This window comes from Squalius cephalus, assembly GCF_949319135.1.
Source record: "Squalius cephalus genome assembly, chromosome: 14".
Taxonomy (NCBI): domain Eukaryota; kingdom Metazoa; phylum Chordata; class Actinopteri; order Cypriniformes; family Leuciscidae; genus Squalius; species Squalius cephalus.
Window position 1 is genome coordinate 15,386,771 of NC_137135.1, and position 17,057 is coordinate 15,403,827.

Sequence of the window (17,057 nt, forward strand, 5' to 3'; positions counted from 1 at the left end):
ATTTATGCAGAACCAAAACTAAAACATAAGCTCACTTAAAGATTTAACACTATTCTGCTGCTGTCTTCACAAATGAACAATATGGTGTTGAACAGGTACAGGTCTCAGTGGCATGGAAGATCTAGATTAGTTTGCCAGACTGTGTCTTGTATAATTATCGGAATCAGATTTCAGTTTTGAAATGCGTCATGCAGGAGAAAATAACTTAATAATAAGAAGCATAACAAGACAAACGCACAAATGAAAAACCCTGAGGCGATATGTCACAAAGTACATGTGTCATACCACGGATTGCATATAAGAAAAAGAAAGTTTCCCACCTTGTGCAGAAGCTGGATGGAGAGTCGTCATGTGACTTCAAAAACGCCATGTCGTTTTCAAGAACAAATCCTATCAAGCCTGACCATCACAGACAAGATCTGATCCACAAATAAATAAATAAATAAAGGAGGACAAGTATAAATTATTCATAAATAACCAGCTGGCCACACAACTGATGAGTCCTGACACTTAAAAAACAGCTTGAGCATGTCTGTGACATTATTGATTAAGAGTCCTAGCTAGCTATGCAAGGAAATGGAATTTTCCAGAAGGTTATACTAAACCACTGGATGTTCAAGCGTGAAGTAAAATGGCAGTCTAGCAGTGTGGTGGTCCCTGGCAACACTGAACGCAGTCCTAATCATTAGGATGGAAACAAGAGGAACTGCAAACTTGGCTGATCAGCTGACAACGTTCTGAAGGGACCCAGAGTAAAAGCAGCAGAGGTCAGAGCGCAGATTAACTGCTTAAGACAACAACTTCATCAAGCCTACGTCTGTCTTTGCTTATGACCTAAAACACAGCGACATGGAGATGCAGCAAATTCATCAGTATGTATAGCATACAAACGCAGGAGCCACTTTCACGTGCTGTGAATAACTGTAAAATTGTTGGATTGACTTTTCTGTTAAATGCACCATGTCTGCTGTTCACACAGTCAACGGCTTTACGAAATACTGGTCAACTCTGTGATGTCAAGAATCAAAAATGAAGAAAATTGTGCAGCGTTTAAAGGTCACCCACCCACATTTGTTGACTTCTGAGTGACAGGCATAAAGGGGTTGTTCACACAGAATGAATTTCTGCTGTTAAACTTTTCATTCCAGAAAATTGCCCTGACTGATTTACCAATCTTTCTAAAAATATCCTGTTCACACATGATCTCTAAACATAGGGTGAATTCCAATCAGAAGTTAGCATCCCTATGCCCTACTCACTCAGAAGGGCAGATCCCTTGATGTGCAGGCACAACAGACGCAGACCAGTTGTGCGTGTAAACCTCACTCCCCTGGCCTCAAGAGGCACGCTAGCGGCTTTGGTTTTTAGCGTTCTTGTTAGCACACACGCCTACCACACCGGAAACCCCAGTTCAAATCCCGCTCAGAGCTGGTCGAGTACACTGTAAAAAATTTATTTTCATGATTTTTTTTTTTTTTTGGCAAATCCACTTAGATCATTTATGTGGTTCAGATAACTTAATATTTTGAGTTTCTTTTGATTCATCCATTCTCCTTCATTGTGTTAACAATTTTCTTTTAATTTCAATTAACTTAAAATTAAGGCAACCAGGTTACTTTTTTTTTTTTTTTTTTAAGTAAAACCAACAATACATTTTTACAGTGTAGGACCGGATACACAGGGTGCTCGCATGTCATAATGTAGCCGTTTGGAACGCATTTGGCGAAGGGAGCTATAAAAAAAAAAAATTTGATGTAACCATGGCATGCACCCCTAGCTAACATACTTGTGGAAGGGCCCTTTATCAAGGGATTCAGTTGTTCACTTTCGTTTGGAATGCCCCTGCAAATGAGTCACCTTCCTGAAGTGGCCTTCAAGGTAGCAAAAACACTGCCTGGAATTTGAACGTAAATTACAGGGATATATGTCTGAAAAAAACCCTATTGGAGATTTTGCATTAACAAAATCAAAACATCTACTTGAAAAACTGTAAATTGTGCTTACCCTTCCTGTCAAAAACCTTGGGTGTTATGGGTGGTTGCAGGGTGTTGAAACTAGAGTTTCACTATGTTGGCCATGTCAAGTCAGGCGAGCCCTTTAAGTCTCTAAATATGACTCTGGCCCCTTCTTCAATTAAGGTTTATGGGATTTTTTTTTTCTTTTGCCAGTCTCATGAACATAGGTTGACAAACACAAGAAATGTTTTTGTGTAGATTTGTTTAACGCAAATGGTTGTCGCCGCTGGGATTTCCATTTGAAAAAACTTTCTGTTCTCTAAATTTGCAAGTAACATTGACTAAGCAGACAAATGAGGTGGACACACCACGGTTTCATAATGTACCACAGTCACAAATACCAGATGATTATTATGTAACTAGAACCAAGCCCATTTGACAAAAATAGGACGCAAGTATCAGGCTAATTTACAAAATGCAAACACTCCTTCAGGGCGACTGATGTAATTGCGTTGTTTCTGTGGAACTGACAGCATTGCAATTAGACGAAACTGAGCTATGTTTCCGCTTAGATCTATTTTCAGTTGAGTAACTTTTCTTCAGCTCTGATTCCCAAAAAAAAAAAAAACATATCCTTAACAATGAACAGGAAGCAAACTTTCACTTTTGCTATCTGAAAAAAATTCAAAGCAGCTCATCACATGACTGTGCTCACCATAGCAATAATCACTTAGTGCAATGTTCAAGATCTGATTTTCAGAATGATAATTCTGCTATGATGTACAGTAAACTTATTACAGCACATTTATAACAACGGAGAACCAATGCACAGCATTACAAATGAAAGCAGTTAACCGTAATCTAGCTCACAACCCATATGGTGCTCCAACTGTTTTCATGACAGGCGGTTGGATGAATCTAAAGAGAGTCTGTCACCTCGAGATGAGCCAAGCAGCAGCAGCGCTGAAATCTCCTCAAGGACAGCTGGGTTTAGCTGTAATCTGAACAAGACACGTTCAGCAGGTTTTAAAAACCAGGTCACTTACCGCCATACCCACAATGGCTATAGAGGCTAAACAACCAATGAATGCCAATGGCTAGAAGTCATCCTAGTGCCCACTTTTCTGTTTTGGAAAGCTACGAGCAAGCCTGGTTTCATGCTGGTGTGAACGCAAGGGTTTGTCTAGTCTTTCAGACATCCTGTCCAGGGCTCATTGGGAGATCTGATGCGTTTGGTTTTGCTTGGCCCTGCTGCACTACAAAACAAGAGGATATAACAACAATCTATACCAACAGGAGGGACAACAGTCAATGACTTTGCTCTGTATTACTCACGTACGCCTGGAAAATGTATTTGGCTTACAAGGTCACAAGGCAAGCATAGGATGGCTTGAATGTCAAAAAAAATTCTCCATAACATTCTTATGCCTTTTCCAGTTTTTCGTGACTACTGGAAAAGGATTTTTAAAAATGCAAAAAGTGTTCACACTCACAAGAGCCATTTGTAGCTAACTAACTAAATATATGAGATATAGCCTACACCAAAAACGGTTTCATCCTTTCTAAACTCGAAATAAAATCCAAATGCTACATTTTAGCATTAAAAATCACTTGTTTATACAATTCGAATGAAACAAGGCCATCAAAACATTAAAAAAATTAATCTATTATTAAACAGCACAATCCCCCTCAGCTGCTGTTCCAGAAACAGCTCTATACAGGATTCAGGTTTCACATCCCAATTAAACGAAACTGAAGCTATTTTAGGACGTCGACGACCAAGAGCACTCTCCTATATTTCAAATGATATGTTTAACAGGATATTTATTTATTTTTTAGACAGAATGTGATTCTGACAGTTAACGTTACAGGTTGAACCTTCAGCTGTCAACAATATCACCCAACTGATAGCAGCATCTTCAGCGAAGAAAAAAAAAGAGATACATTTACAATTAAAAATGAAGGGAACCCACTATAAAAAACGATGCAGCTTTGTTTGTGGTTAATCCCTTAAAGCACGCCAAACACTAAAGAATAAACAGAATATATAATTCTCGTTAGTAAGAAATAAACGTCTTTCTACGCTATCGCGTTAGCCTCATAGCTTAGCACTGTCAACATCATTCCTGCAGCCGCACACATCAGTTAAGGCACAAAACAGCTTTAAATCCACTATACGGGCATTATATGCACATTGCATTAAGGTAGAAATTAATTAAATATGTAATGTATGAAATACTAAGATCACACTACAACCAAAGAGAGTGAAAATCAGTAAGTTGATACAAAATAGGATGAGTCGCTAAGAGGCGATCCCTGAGCTGGCTAACGCGACGGCTAGCATCCGCTAAGTCACTCCATCGAAACCATCCGCACTTACCAGGTCAAACCAGACGATAAACGACAGCAAACTGATTAATTTTACTAGTCCCTGGTCCAAAGGAGGCGATATGAATGGTGATAATAAAGGAGACTAGCTACAGTGTTCAGCTGGCATGGCCAGTTTTAATGTGAATAGTTGGTTCGGTGGAATGGAGACAGTGTTAGTTACACCCACAACGATGCCAAAAACACACTGACCCCGCCTCTCTCTCTCTCTCTCTCTCTCTCTCTCTCTCTCTCTCTCTCTCTCTCTCTCTCTCTCTCTCTCTCTCTCTCTATCTCTCTCTCTCTCGGCATCTCCTCAGCATTCTTCTCAACACAGTTTTCCAGAATATTCCATGGAATTACTTTATATTTATTTCAAACTGTGTAGCTTTTATCTAACATGTCAGATTAAGCATAGATAGGAATCATAGAAGGGTCATTACTTTAAAAAGTCGCACATTCAAACAAGTGGCTTTCAACGCATAAAAAGTGACCAGCTTCGAGTATCCTACACTGTAAAACAATTACAAAATTATGAAATATTTTTTCTTTTCTTTTTTTGTGGTAAAGCAACACAGATCTGTTTTAGTAGATTTAATGTTTCATAATTTGACTGGAAGTTATTATTTGAATATACTACATTTAATACAAAAACTAAATTATTCTATTCGTTTGTTTTGAATGGGGGGAATTAAAAAAAAAAATACAATTCAAAACAGCCTGAAGCTGTGAGTGTACACTCAGTACAAAAATAGTATTTTATATGGAACTGCAGCGCCACCCAGTGTTTGTTGACATTCAGCTAAATGTAAAAAGTGAGCAAGGTATCTTACAATATAGTATGCTTATTTGATTTGCTTATTTTAATAATTTTAAGCCATCTGGAGACACCCTGATCCCAGCCCCTGGTTGAGAACCACTGGTGGAGATCTAAAAACGGTGAGGGGGCAAAATATACCAGTATACACTGGCATAATATTCTAATATACTACCTGATATTTGGGTGTTTTTACAAGGTGACCTTAGATGTAAGTACAAATAGCATAGAGCTTGTACTGGTCTGTTTAACACTCTGAAATGCATTACAGTATTGTGTTACTCCCTAAAAAGTAGTTTATTGTGTTACTTTGTTACTTTTTATGGAAAGTAGTGCTGTTACTTTTGAGTTATTTTTTTCTCACCTGGGCTGGGCTTGGTGGTTTGTTTGTTTTTTAATAACAAAAAAGTTTTATTTTTGGCAAATGTAAAGGTCTTTTCACACCAAAAATCAAACAAATCAGGCTCAGACTGAAGGAAATGCAAAATCATGCCTGCACAGTAGAGGGCGCAGCTCAAACAAACCTTTCAGCTGTGCTGATATTCTGGATTGCAGAAGAAGAATATGACGTAGAATTGTAGAAGAAAGTTCTCCAATCTTACTTCAGCAATAAAAACAAAACAAAAATGAAAAACATATGTGCTGGATTATGTTTTGTTTATGTTTTGTTTCATTGTGTTTGTTCCTGTCAAGTTCGCCTAGCTCCCAAGTATGTGTCAATCTGATTCAGCTCACCTGTTGTTGATTAAATTATACCGGACTAAACAGTTCCCTTGTTCAGTCTGGTACACTCCCTGTTCTGTTCAGTTCTTTGCCCTGTCTCGTTGTTGTTAATTGGTTTTGTTTGCCCTATTTTCCTGTGGATTTAATAAAGACAGTTTCTGTTTAGATATTGGAATTGGTGTGCCTAACTCACTATCCATTTGAGGATTTCACCACATATGTGGAGTGAGTACTGGTAAATTACTCTGCATTCATCATCGGCCCAGCGGAGGACACCGGTTCCACTCCAGACCCAGAATCCAGTCAGAGTCCAGTCAGCCATACGGAGCTAAAGCCTGATTCCACTGCAGACAAGGAACCTGAGCCTGCCATGGAGAATGTGCCAGTGAGTCCTACTGAGCCATATTCCGCCCCCTGGTGCCTGAGACCAATGATACGTCTGAACAGGTGCGCGAGTCGACAACAACGCCCATCCAAGATGGAATACTAGTGGAGCCCTGCCGCTGTGAATGAGTTTTGAATGGCCTCTGGAAATATAATGGATGAATTAAAGGAGGTAATACCCTTAATTCCCCTGTTACCGCTGGTCCCACCCAGTTCTGAGTTTCCTAAGCTTCCTGAGTGCCTGCCCAGCCTTCCTTTCCCACCTCCCACCTTCCTTTCCCACCTCCTCCTCCTCCAGCCACAGAGCCCCGGACTCCACCTTGGTCCTCCGACCCACTTGGGTCAATGCTCCCTCAGCTCCACCGTGGCCCATCATCCCACCAATTCCACTAGGCTCTCTCCTCCCACCGTCTCTGCCTGGGTCAGACATCAACCTGGTTCCACCATGGGATTCCTGACCTTTGGATACACTTCTGCCCTCCATCCCTTCGGCTCCACCGTGCTCCGCCTTCCCTCCGGCTCCACCGTTGTCCTCGGTCGCACTGGCTCTTCTGTGGCCTTCCGGATCCCCGCCTCGGTCCTATGAGCCGTCAGCTCCACCTTGGCCCTCCAGACCTGCAGTGTCATCCTGGCTCCGTGTCTGTTCATCTCCGTCTGGGTCTCCACAGCGGTTGGATCCACCGCAGGAGATCGCATCTCTGGTTCCATCTCCCAAGCCTCCACCACTGGGTTGGGTGCGTATACTGTCAGGATTATGTTTTGCTTCATTGTGTTTGTTCCTGTCATTCTAAGTTGACCTGGTTCCCAAGTATGTGTCAGTCTCTGTCAGTTCAGCTGTTGTTGATTAACTCATTAGTTCCCTTGTTTAGTCTGGTAACTCCCTGTTCTGTTCTTTTTTTTTTTTTTTTTTTTTGTCGTTAAGTGGTTGAGTTTGCCCTACTCTCCTGTGGATTTAATAAAGACAGTTTGTGTTTAGATATTCTCCTTTGGCATGCGTTTGTGCATGCATGATGTTTATCTAAATTCCTTTTTGTTTATTCCTATGGTTACATTTTATCATTTAAGGACAGCAGCAAAGACATAGCTTAATAAAGTGAGATTAAATACATAAAGTATATTTGTGTTATTTAATATTTAGTTATCGCAGGTTTGCATTTCAGTTTTTTTTTTGTTGTTCTTTGAGGAATACTGAATCTGTTTTTGAGCAAGTGAGATGAGTAAATGCATGCTCACATTTAGACTAGAACTACAATAACCATCATGTTTGCACAGCGCACACAACACCTCACTTACTCCTGATTTCTCTCAACATGGGGACAGATGTCAGTAAATAAATGGGAATTGTGTTACTTTTTTACAAAATGGATACTTTGTTGTACATTTTAAAGTAATGTTACTTTATTAGTTACTTTAAAAATTATCTGATTACGTAACTCGAGTTTCTTATAATGCGTTACCCCAAACATTGACGTTGATATGAAGTGCAGCAGGGAGCAACTGGAAGATTCCATTATTGGATGTTGTGCATAACCAACATCCTTGAACCAGTGAAAAAGAAGGATTGCAATATGCAGTAAATAAGATACACCCTGTGATTTATTTAAATGTTTATTGCTGTGCTTGAAGATTACACTCCTTGGACTTTAGTTGTGTTTGGTGGGTCAGTCCAAACACAAAGACTTAAAACATTTCTATTATTTATTATTTAAATAGTAAAACAACAATTCTGTGATACAATACATAGGCTTCACTAATAAATTCTGAACAAGCTAGACTATAGGCAAGGTGATCAATGCACAAGAACCTATTCTGTGTGCTTATACATACAATCTGATGTACAAGAAGAGACGAGAAACATTCCATTTACCAAAAAGAAAAACACAGTCATACCAAACAATTTAAAACAATAGGTTACGAATCCTGCACACCTCAAAGAGGAGGCACATATAGTGTGCTGATAGGAGGGCCAATATTAAATAAAAAGCTTAATTTTAAACACATGAGCTACTGCAGGCCCCAAGGTTCATGTGCTCACCGTGTGACAGTTCATGTCCACAGAGGAATACAATATGTGTAAATATAAAGTAAAGGTATGATATGATTTGAATTGTTTATATTATTTAACGTAGCATTGTCTCCTTCACTTCACCATGAAGTACCAAATTCCAAAGTAATAAGTTACAAAAGAAAGTTCCTCCGGCACTTTTGGGCAGATCAATGAGAAACTATTTTTGAAAAATGATTGTAAAAAACATAAAAAAACAAACAAAAAAAAACACTTTGCCTTTTACTGGTTAAATGTTGGCATAGAACACAGTAAAATCTTTGAAGATATTATTTACACATCCTCTATATTTCTGTTCTTTTTATACTGTGAGAACTCTAAGATCTACTTTGACACTCGTGGATAGTATACCACAGTAGTTTCAAACCAGACAGTATCCAAATACAGTTTCAGGACCCCATTTATATGCCACAACACAATAAATCAGACCAAAAACTGATGCTTCAGAAAACATTACACATTGCAAAATGTAATGATCACTTCTTACAGATGGCGCTGATTCACAGAAACGTTTCTCTGCCATAACTGCACATTTGGCTCATAATTACACTGTATAAGAAACATTTTTGTATGACTATAAATGATTCCACATTAATATAACTTAATAAAATTGACTGATGTGCTTTATTATAAGCTTGTCTGGGTATATGCTTTGTCATGCTTTTAAAAAATTGGTCCTCTGGTCATCCACAGTTCACTGGTAGTGCTGTGTATCCCACAACGTGTTCAGCCTCGTGAATAATGTAGAACGATTAGGCCTCGTACACCCTACAAAGGGACAAGAAACAAACATTTGTGAGAGGTTACACTCATACGTTACACTGGCCTTTTTAAAGATGCATCAATTATTTTTTGTCTGTTGTGCTGCCAAACATGCCAGTAGTTTTGGGATTATAGTGACATCTACTGGTGTGGAGTCTTCATATCATGTGAGTGCACATGGTTTTAAAGTCAGCACGAAACAGAAACAGTATTTTCTTATGCGAAAGTTATGCGATTGAAAGAGCAAAAAGGAAAGCTAAGAGACGAAATTATGACAACTTACAGTGCTACATATCATAGAGGCTGAGAAAAGAACACAAAGGCGACAGGTAAATGCCGTTAACATTAGCTTTCTGTATGTTTGTGTCTTATTACTGTTTTTCATATTCATGAAGTTAAATCGTGGAGCAAGTCAACGTACACTTACGTCACTGGTAGTTCCCATTGTGCTGGGTTAGACCCTATTCTGAAGTGAAAGCTAATTTAGTCCCTCCAAATGGCATTCCTATGACTAAAATCGTTCCCAGTTCCTGCGGTGTGAACACGCCAAATAGCGGCTACTTCCGCCAATGTTCCACTGGTGTGAAAGCCCCTATTGTGATGTATGTCTGACTGAAAATTTATACTAAACACTATAAACACTGCAGCATAAATAATTGTCAGTTATGATTTCATGGTGGCTGTAAACATATTTTTCAAGAGTATTATTTAATTTCCTCTTAATAAAAACTTTTTAATAAAGAACAAAAAACTGAGTGCACCTTCGAAGTCAACATAAAATCAAAATTGCTCCTCATCTTATTGTACACAAAAAGTGCGTTTAATTTCAATAATAATACAAAGTCTATGATTCTTAATCAAACTATAATAACTTGCTCTTCTTCTGAAAGAACTTTCCTTTTCGACTGACGATGCAAATTGCTCTTATTTTTTCAGCCCCTTTGCAACAACCACAACCATCATTATCTGTTTAATATTTAACTTTGGAAAAATGTCATTTTATATGAGTAATTTGGGATTTAAACAGTTTTTGACTTCGCTGTGCTGTATATCAATGAACGCTACCTGTGTTTGTCCTTCCAGATTTTGAACCACTTGACAAGGTTCTTAGTGCTCTGGAGTCTGGGGTGCAGGCAATACTCCTGACCTTTGAAACGGGCCACATTCTCCATGGTGACACTATAAACACATGGGGAAAATTATGGATGAGTGGATTGGAGGAGAAGATGGGTAAACAGGATGAGACCAGGGGAAAACATTAGTCAATCAGCAACACAAACATTATGCAAGGATTTTCATCCAATATCATTTTTGTTAATAAATGTATGTAACACTGTACGAATTAGAGATTTGAGAAAAATCATCACTCAGTTTATTAGTAGATGGTAGAAAATAGACATCCAAACAAAATGTTCTGAGGTGAATCATCATCATGACCAAATAATGCTCTGCTGAACATGTGACCAGTAAACAAATACAAAACCAAAGCAGAATTCAATTCAATTTTGCCTATTAAGAAGATGTTTACCACATTGCTGGAGTCACTGAATCACACTGACCAAGAGTCCCTATAGTCATTTTCCTCGATTTTCTTTTTCCTTTATTATTCACCTGTGCGGCCAAAAGAAAATGTTTGTTGTCTCTAAACTCACAGGAGCTCTTGTGAGACTGGAGAAGCTTCTAGAATGTTAAACTCACACTCAGAATCCAGTGCCATTTACTGGAGAGAAGGGACGTTCTCAGCACAATCCACTGGGTTTGTTTTTCTCTGAGGTCAGAGCTCACGAATGCAAATCCAGACAAATGAGCTAAATGGCCACGGATTGTTATCAAAAACTTTGAGGTTAAAAGAAATTTGAGTGAAGCAATCTAATAAATGCAGACTTGTTTCTTTTTTGTAAAAGGATAACAAAAAAAGTTTAATATGTCAAATATATGTCTGCACTAACAATTATATACAGTATAATTACCAACTTAAATACTATATTATTATAATCTTCAAATGATTACAACAGTACAGCACTTGAATCAAAGATTGTCTGTGCACTTCAAGGAATAAAGCAAAGAATAAGTTTCACATTCGACCAATTTGATTTGAAATTCACAGTTTAGAGCAACATTTCTGCTCTCTCTCTCTCTCTCTCTCTCTCTCTCTCTCTCTCTCTCTCTCTCTCTCTCTCTCTCTCTCTCTCTCTCTCTCTCTCTCATCCATGTTACAAGATTTTATTGCAAGACATGCTTTTGAATAAATATCGAATTTTACAAATAAGAACGTTTCAGAATATTCCCACAACCTTACTACACTGTAAAAAAAATTTTTTTCATGATTTATCACAAACTCATCTTTTGTCACATCAACTTAGATAATTAATGTGGTTCAGAAAACATAATTATTTTAGCTTCTGTTTATTAAACCAATTTCCTTTGTTGTATTAACTTAATTTTTTAATTTCAATTAACTCAATTTGAAGGTAACCAGGTAACTTACTTTTTTAAGTTAAACCAATAATCATTTTTACAGTGTAGAAGTCTCCAGCTCTGTAAATGCACTGCAATACCTAATATGACCAGCAGATGGAACAGTAATGTATAGTAATGTTGACAATAAAAAAGACATGCTTATCACAAACACAAATTTGCCTTACATCTGAGAAATCACGCTAGGATCTTTTAGGCTTCATGAACAGAATGCACTGTCATAACATAACCACGCGGAGTAATTTTGAGTCCATTTTGACTAAGCTCTCTACTAAGCTCTCTACGCTGCAAGTGCGCCACTCAATTGTAATACGCATCTTCCTGGAAAATCCGACTAAAACAGCTTCTGTTGGCAGCTAATTGTGTTGGATATATGGCTGATCTAAGATGGTGATTTATGATCATTAGCTAATCTAAATTTTTTTGTGCCCGATCAGCTGCATTACCAGACAGTTACAGCCTGGTTTGAGCTGGTTGAACTGGTCGGGACTGGATTGAGCTGGATGACCATGCTTGACCTTTCTAGCAGGTTCTGAAGCAGATGGCACTTTATTTTTTTATTTTTTTTTACAGCAATGTCTACACACATGCTTGAAATGGCTATCCTCTACATTAATAATTTCTTTGCTAAATCTTATTATTAGACTAGTCCATTAACGCCCATTAGAAATATTACTGATTCTTATCCAGACTATTTCAATTGGAAGTCATAAATATAACAATAAAATACACCAAACACACGTTACAAACCCAAAACAAGGAAATAAAAGATATATTTTTTTTTTCCAACTCACAATATCATCTTTTCTTGACAGTACGGATGTTTAGGCTTGATCTCCAGCTTTTGTACATCTTTGTACCGGATCTTCGGGCCTTTTCTTGTGCATCTGCACTTGTATGCTAAGAAATGAATAAAAAGGCAAGGTTTAGTCTCGAGAAAAACCATAGACGGGTGAGTCTCAAAAACAACAACAACAACTGTCAAGAGATTTCTGATTCATTTTGCACCCCAAAAATTATATTTGAAAAGAAAAGAGAAATAGAAAGAACAGTATAATTGCATAAAGAAAGTGGAACGTGAGTCCACAGAAAAATGTAAAACCAAATTGAATGTGTCATCCTTATACATTCGCTTCTTTAATAAAAAAACACTGAAAAAATATATTTGCATTAACAAATTAATTGTTACTAATATTTATGTGATTTATTTCAAATGTAAATGTAAATATGCATGGTACTTTTGTTTCCTGATTTTTAGGTAATGACTTTCATATTAATGAGAATGTATTGCATTAAAGTAATGATAATTTGTGAGGAAAATGTGCTTAATTCTGAAAACAGGCATAATTCTTGTTTAGATTGCGTTGTGAAATGTGACATGGACATTTCTTCCTGAGATGCTTTCTGGCAGGTTCCAGTATTTTCTAACTTTTACACACTTGCAGAACTGAACTGACAAATGAGGTTGTGCAAAATCAACAAACAGCATATCACTGGCGTGGTGATTCATTAAAGTGCCATTTGCTGTTTTCACTCTCTTTCAACACTGCGGCTAAGAGGCAGGTGAGCTGCTGAAAGACGTGTGACCCACATCTAATCCCTCATCAATCTTCTCTGCTCCATTCAGCATCATCTCAGGACAGAAGCCAACAAGACTCATCCAGCAGCAACACAAAGAGCCACTATTTACTATCACTGGCCAAGTTTTGCAGAATGAACTAGACTGTCTCTGAGAAGAAGAGATGTTTGATAGTTGCACCAGCATAAGGCGCTGTTATTCTGCGGGAAAAGTTGTAAACATTTGATAAAACAAAAGAAAAATAGGTTTGTTATAGCTACTAAAACCATGTACACTTCACTCCGGATAAAAGCTAAAACATTGAATTCTTTGTTGATATAGGCTACACATATTCGCAAACTCAATGAATAAACATAACTTTAAAACTAAAAAAAAAAAAAAAAGGTTCACACACACTCACCCTCTGTATTGAGTGAATAAACGGCGATCACCAGCAAAAGTAAAGCGGCCGTAGAGCGATTCATCCCAAATAGTTGGTTGAGAACCTCCAGCAGCAGCCTCCGGTCTGTTTGTACCACTCAAATCCAATAATCGAGATCCTCAAACAGTGTGAGTTTGATGATAACCCCGGTCTCGGTCTCTTTGATGTCAGTAGCAGGTTGAAAGTGCTCCGCGAGACGTCAGGCACAGCTTTGCACGCGCGCTTCTCAATCTGATGAGACGCTCTCGAGCGCGCTGAGCTTCTATAAACACACGCTCGAGCGCCTCATTGATATGCAGAGCCCGCCGACGAATTAACGGTGGCTCTGTCTCCAATCCAAGCGAGTTTCCTTCCTAGACAGCATTTTTGGGCCGTGTGGACACAGTCGAGGCTGTCTGGGTAGGCAGCTCTCTAGGTTTTATGACACGGTCCACATATCCCCAGTGAAAAAGAGATACAATTGAGTTATAAAGTTTATTAGAGTCTGTATGTTGTCGGGGGAGATAATTGCATTGGCTTTCGTGCCTTTTAAGGCTCACTTAATTTGCTCTCATTGATTCTTGCTCATGAATTAAGGCTCAGTTTAGCACTCTTTCTCTCTGTAAGAGTCTTTAGAGTTCTGTCTTTAGAGAATCTTTATACTGAATACTGTTTTTTTATCTGTTTTTTAAAGTCGTACAGAATTCTTAAATGTTAAAATAGCTTCCATCAGATAATGTTGACGTTTTATCTATGTAATAATAATTCTTTTTTGATTGATTCACCAAGCTGTACAAAGAAGGTTCAGTGCTTTTTTTGTGCTTTTTACTGAGATTTGTGTAAAATCTTACACACTGTCAAAAAAAAAAAAGAAAAAAAAAAAGATATGATCAATAAGTTATGACAAGTTTTTACATTGCTTTAACTCATCAAAATAGCCTAATATAAGCAATATTCAAAAAAAATTATAAGTTATACAAGATTCAGTTTAATGTAATTTAAGTTGCAATGACTTAAACATCCAACTTGATTGTACTTAAAAATTTCAGGCAACACACAATTGCATAATGGTGACACTTGCTTGGAGTTGTCCACACTTATATAAGTGGCATTTTCTTTTTAAACTGAATTACAATGGAAGAAACAAAACGACAATTGCTATGGCATCTATTTATTCACAGCATTCATGTTGAAGGGAGTTTATATAGGCTATATGAAGACTTCAGATGCAAAAGCCTCTAAGAGCCATATGATATTTTCTTCTAGAATGATCATTTTTATCAAGCTTGTATGTTTATGTTCAATTATTTCACTTTAATAGCAATGAAAATGACCTATTAATTGTCAATAAAGTGAAATTACTGAACCTAAATATACGAGCTTAATAAAAATGCTCATTTTAGAAGAAAATTTCAAATGGCACAGAGGCTTTTGCATCTGAAGTCTTCATATATAATTTCATACATGATCATGATTTCATGAAGAATTCAGGTCCCACATTAACAAAACATAGAATTACTTAAAGGTTTAAAAGTCAGCAAACATTTTTTTGAAGATGCAAATTTTTTATTTGCACATTGCACAATATGTAAAGGGAGTTTCTATGTATGTCAGACAGGTTTTTTCAATAAGCAACCCTGCGTAAGCTGTTTGCATTAGCTGTTGCTGACCTATTTTATTTACTTCCATAATATAATTTATATTAAATTCTTTTCTAATAATACTTAATAAGTCACTGAGTAAAACTATAGATATTGTTGTCAGCACTGGCACAGTGTTTGGCTTTGTAAATGATACCCCTGAGAAGACTGTTTCTGGTTCCCCCCTCATGCATGGATGATTGGAGGGTATAAAGCAAACCATCTGAATACCTGTGTCTGCGGACAAGCACCTCATCCCAGCTGTCATCAGCCGTGCCTCACTCCATTTCATGTCCGTCTGTGGTCGATCCAAAGGTCCAGGAGAACTGAAAAGCATGAAAATAATGTGAAGCTGCCCTTCATTCTGTCTGACTGGATGTAATAGAGACTTAATGGTAACAGACAATATTGATGCCCCTCTTTAACCCAAATCAACTAAAATTGGCATGTGCATTTATGTTGTCAGTCATACCAAAAACAGGCAGCTATATCTATTTTTTATTGTTAATGTCATAATACTGAGATTGTCCGCTCAGGGAGAAAAGGAAAAGGCATTGCAAAAGTCAAATGGAATATAAAGTTATTGCAAAGAATTTCACTGAAGAGCCTTGTGCTAACAAATGATGCTGGATATCTTTAGCTTAATGACTTAGAATAACCAATTTGACAACCACAAAGTGTCCTCTATACACAAATTGCCACAATACGTTTTTCTTCATTCTGAACTGTATTGTTTTATCATTAAAAACTTAAAATATCTTGAAATATTTAGCTTTTAAAGTGTGTTATATTTTGTTAAAATACAAGCCGCTTGATATTTTAGCAATGACGTAGTTTTAAGAGCAGCATAAGAGTCCAAATACTTTTGGAGCTGAACTTATCAGAAGCAGACTTAACCAATCACCAATCGCCAATGAAACATTTTAACTGGTGAATGCCTCTATATACAGTAGACTAAGCAATAAGAGGGTTACCTAAATAAGGAGGTAACATGCACAGAAGGGTCTGGTGTGGTAAATCAGTGGGTGATCTAAAATAAACATACCCAGTTCTAAATGCAGCTTTAATGAATCAAATCTGCTGCTTTTACTCTGTCCCAGCCACATGCTGGAAACAATGCGAAACACTCCCCATTGATTATAAAAGGACCTGACTGACCCTCCACAAAATGAAGCTCATTCCAGCCAAGCATATTGGAGCAATTACTCTTGATGTTTATAAGACCCTTCTAGACCAAAGGACATTTTTGGCACACAGTCCATCCTCCTTCTCTTTGAAAAATGTTTGTTTGCAACAGCGATAGAGTGAGGATTCATAAGGGTCACTGAGATTTACCACAGCTGATAATACCTAAGTCGTTGTATAATTATTTGGGAAAGGGAAATGCATAGATCAGTGGTTCTGGTGGATCGCGAGTCTGTTCTGGAAGGGTTGCGGACAGTAAGGGCAAACTAAACAGTTAACAACTCTTAATCTCTTCCCATATCATTCACTGGCATCAATTAGTGTCCAAACAATCTCAATATTTTGCCTCATTTTCATCTTCCTCACTTGATAGAATCAAACTAAATTAGGCAGAATGGACATGTTGCGCAATATGCCCTCATTCTCAAAAACAGTTTACAAAAGGTAAAATAATATCCGCAATAAATACAATTCACTAAATACAAGGATGGTTTTGTGCAGTGAATTATTGGCTGTTGGGAGTATTAAAAGAACCCAAATTCAAGAGACGTTTAGAAACCTATTAATATATATATATATATATTTATATATATTTTCTTTTTTTTATTTTTTTTTTTAAGTGCATTTCTGCTTACTTTTTGAACAATTTTAGTATTGCGATGGACCATCACTTGATGTGCAATTTAGGTTTTGAAGCTAAAC

At 37.5% G+C, this 17,057-nt stretch overlaps 2 protein-coding genes across 7 annotated transcripts in view; both read right to left on the minus strand.

Annotated features, from left to right (window-relative positions):
• Window positions 1-4,538, minus strand: part of fam13b (family with sequence similarity 13 member B) — a 50,485-nt gene extending 45,947 nt beyond the window's left edge. For 4 of the 6 annotated variants that reach the window (XM_079893265.1, XM_079893262.1, XM_079893263.1 and 1 more), the window contains exon 1: window positions 4,336-4,538. The gene's annotated coding sequence lies outside the window, so the exon portion shown is untranslated. Of the gene's footprint in view, window positions 1-320; window positions 420-4,335 lie in introns of all 6 variants that reach the window. The other 2 variants (XM_079893266.1, XM_079893264.1) reach the window with 2 other exon arrangements.
• A 3,459-nt stretch (window positions 4,539-7,997) lies between these two features.
• Window positions 7,998-13,881, minus strand: cxcl14 (chemokine (C-X-C motif) ligand 14). The gene is made up of 4 exons (XM_079892223.1): window positions 13,531-13,881; window positions 12,346-12,451; window positions 10,139-10,252; window positions 7,998-9,079 (listed from the first exon to the last, which is right to left on the minus strand). The coding sequence occupies exons 1-4, from the start codon at window positions 13,592-13,594 to the stop codon at window positions 9,064-9,066; spliced, it is 300 nt and encodes a 99-aa protein (XP_079748349.1). The 5' UTR covers window positions 13,595-13,881; the 3' UTR covers window positions 7,998-9,063.
• Between the last annotated feature and the right edge of the window lie 3,176 nt (window positions 13,882-17,057).

Bases quoted from the DNA above. Each gene is read 5' to 3' on its own strand.
- cxcl14 (XM_079892223.1), bottom strand. From the start codon at position 13,594: ATGAATCGCTCTACGGCCGCTTTACTTTTGCTGGTGATCGCCGTTTAT. The intron at 12,452-13,530 runs GTGAGTGTGTGT...TTCATTTCTTAG, and splicing joins TTATTCACTCAATACAGAGG to CATACAAGTGCAGATGCACA. The intron at 10,253-12,345 runs GTGAGTTGGAAA...ATGTGTTTATAG, and splicing joins TGTCAAGAAAAGATGATATT to TGTCACCATGGAGAATGTGG.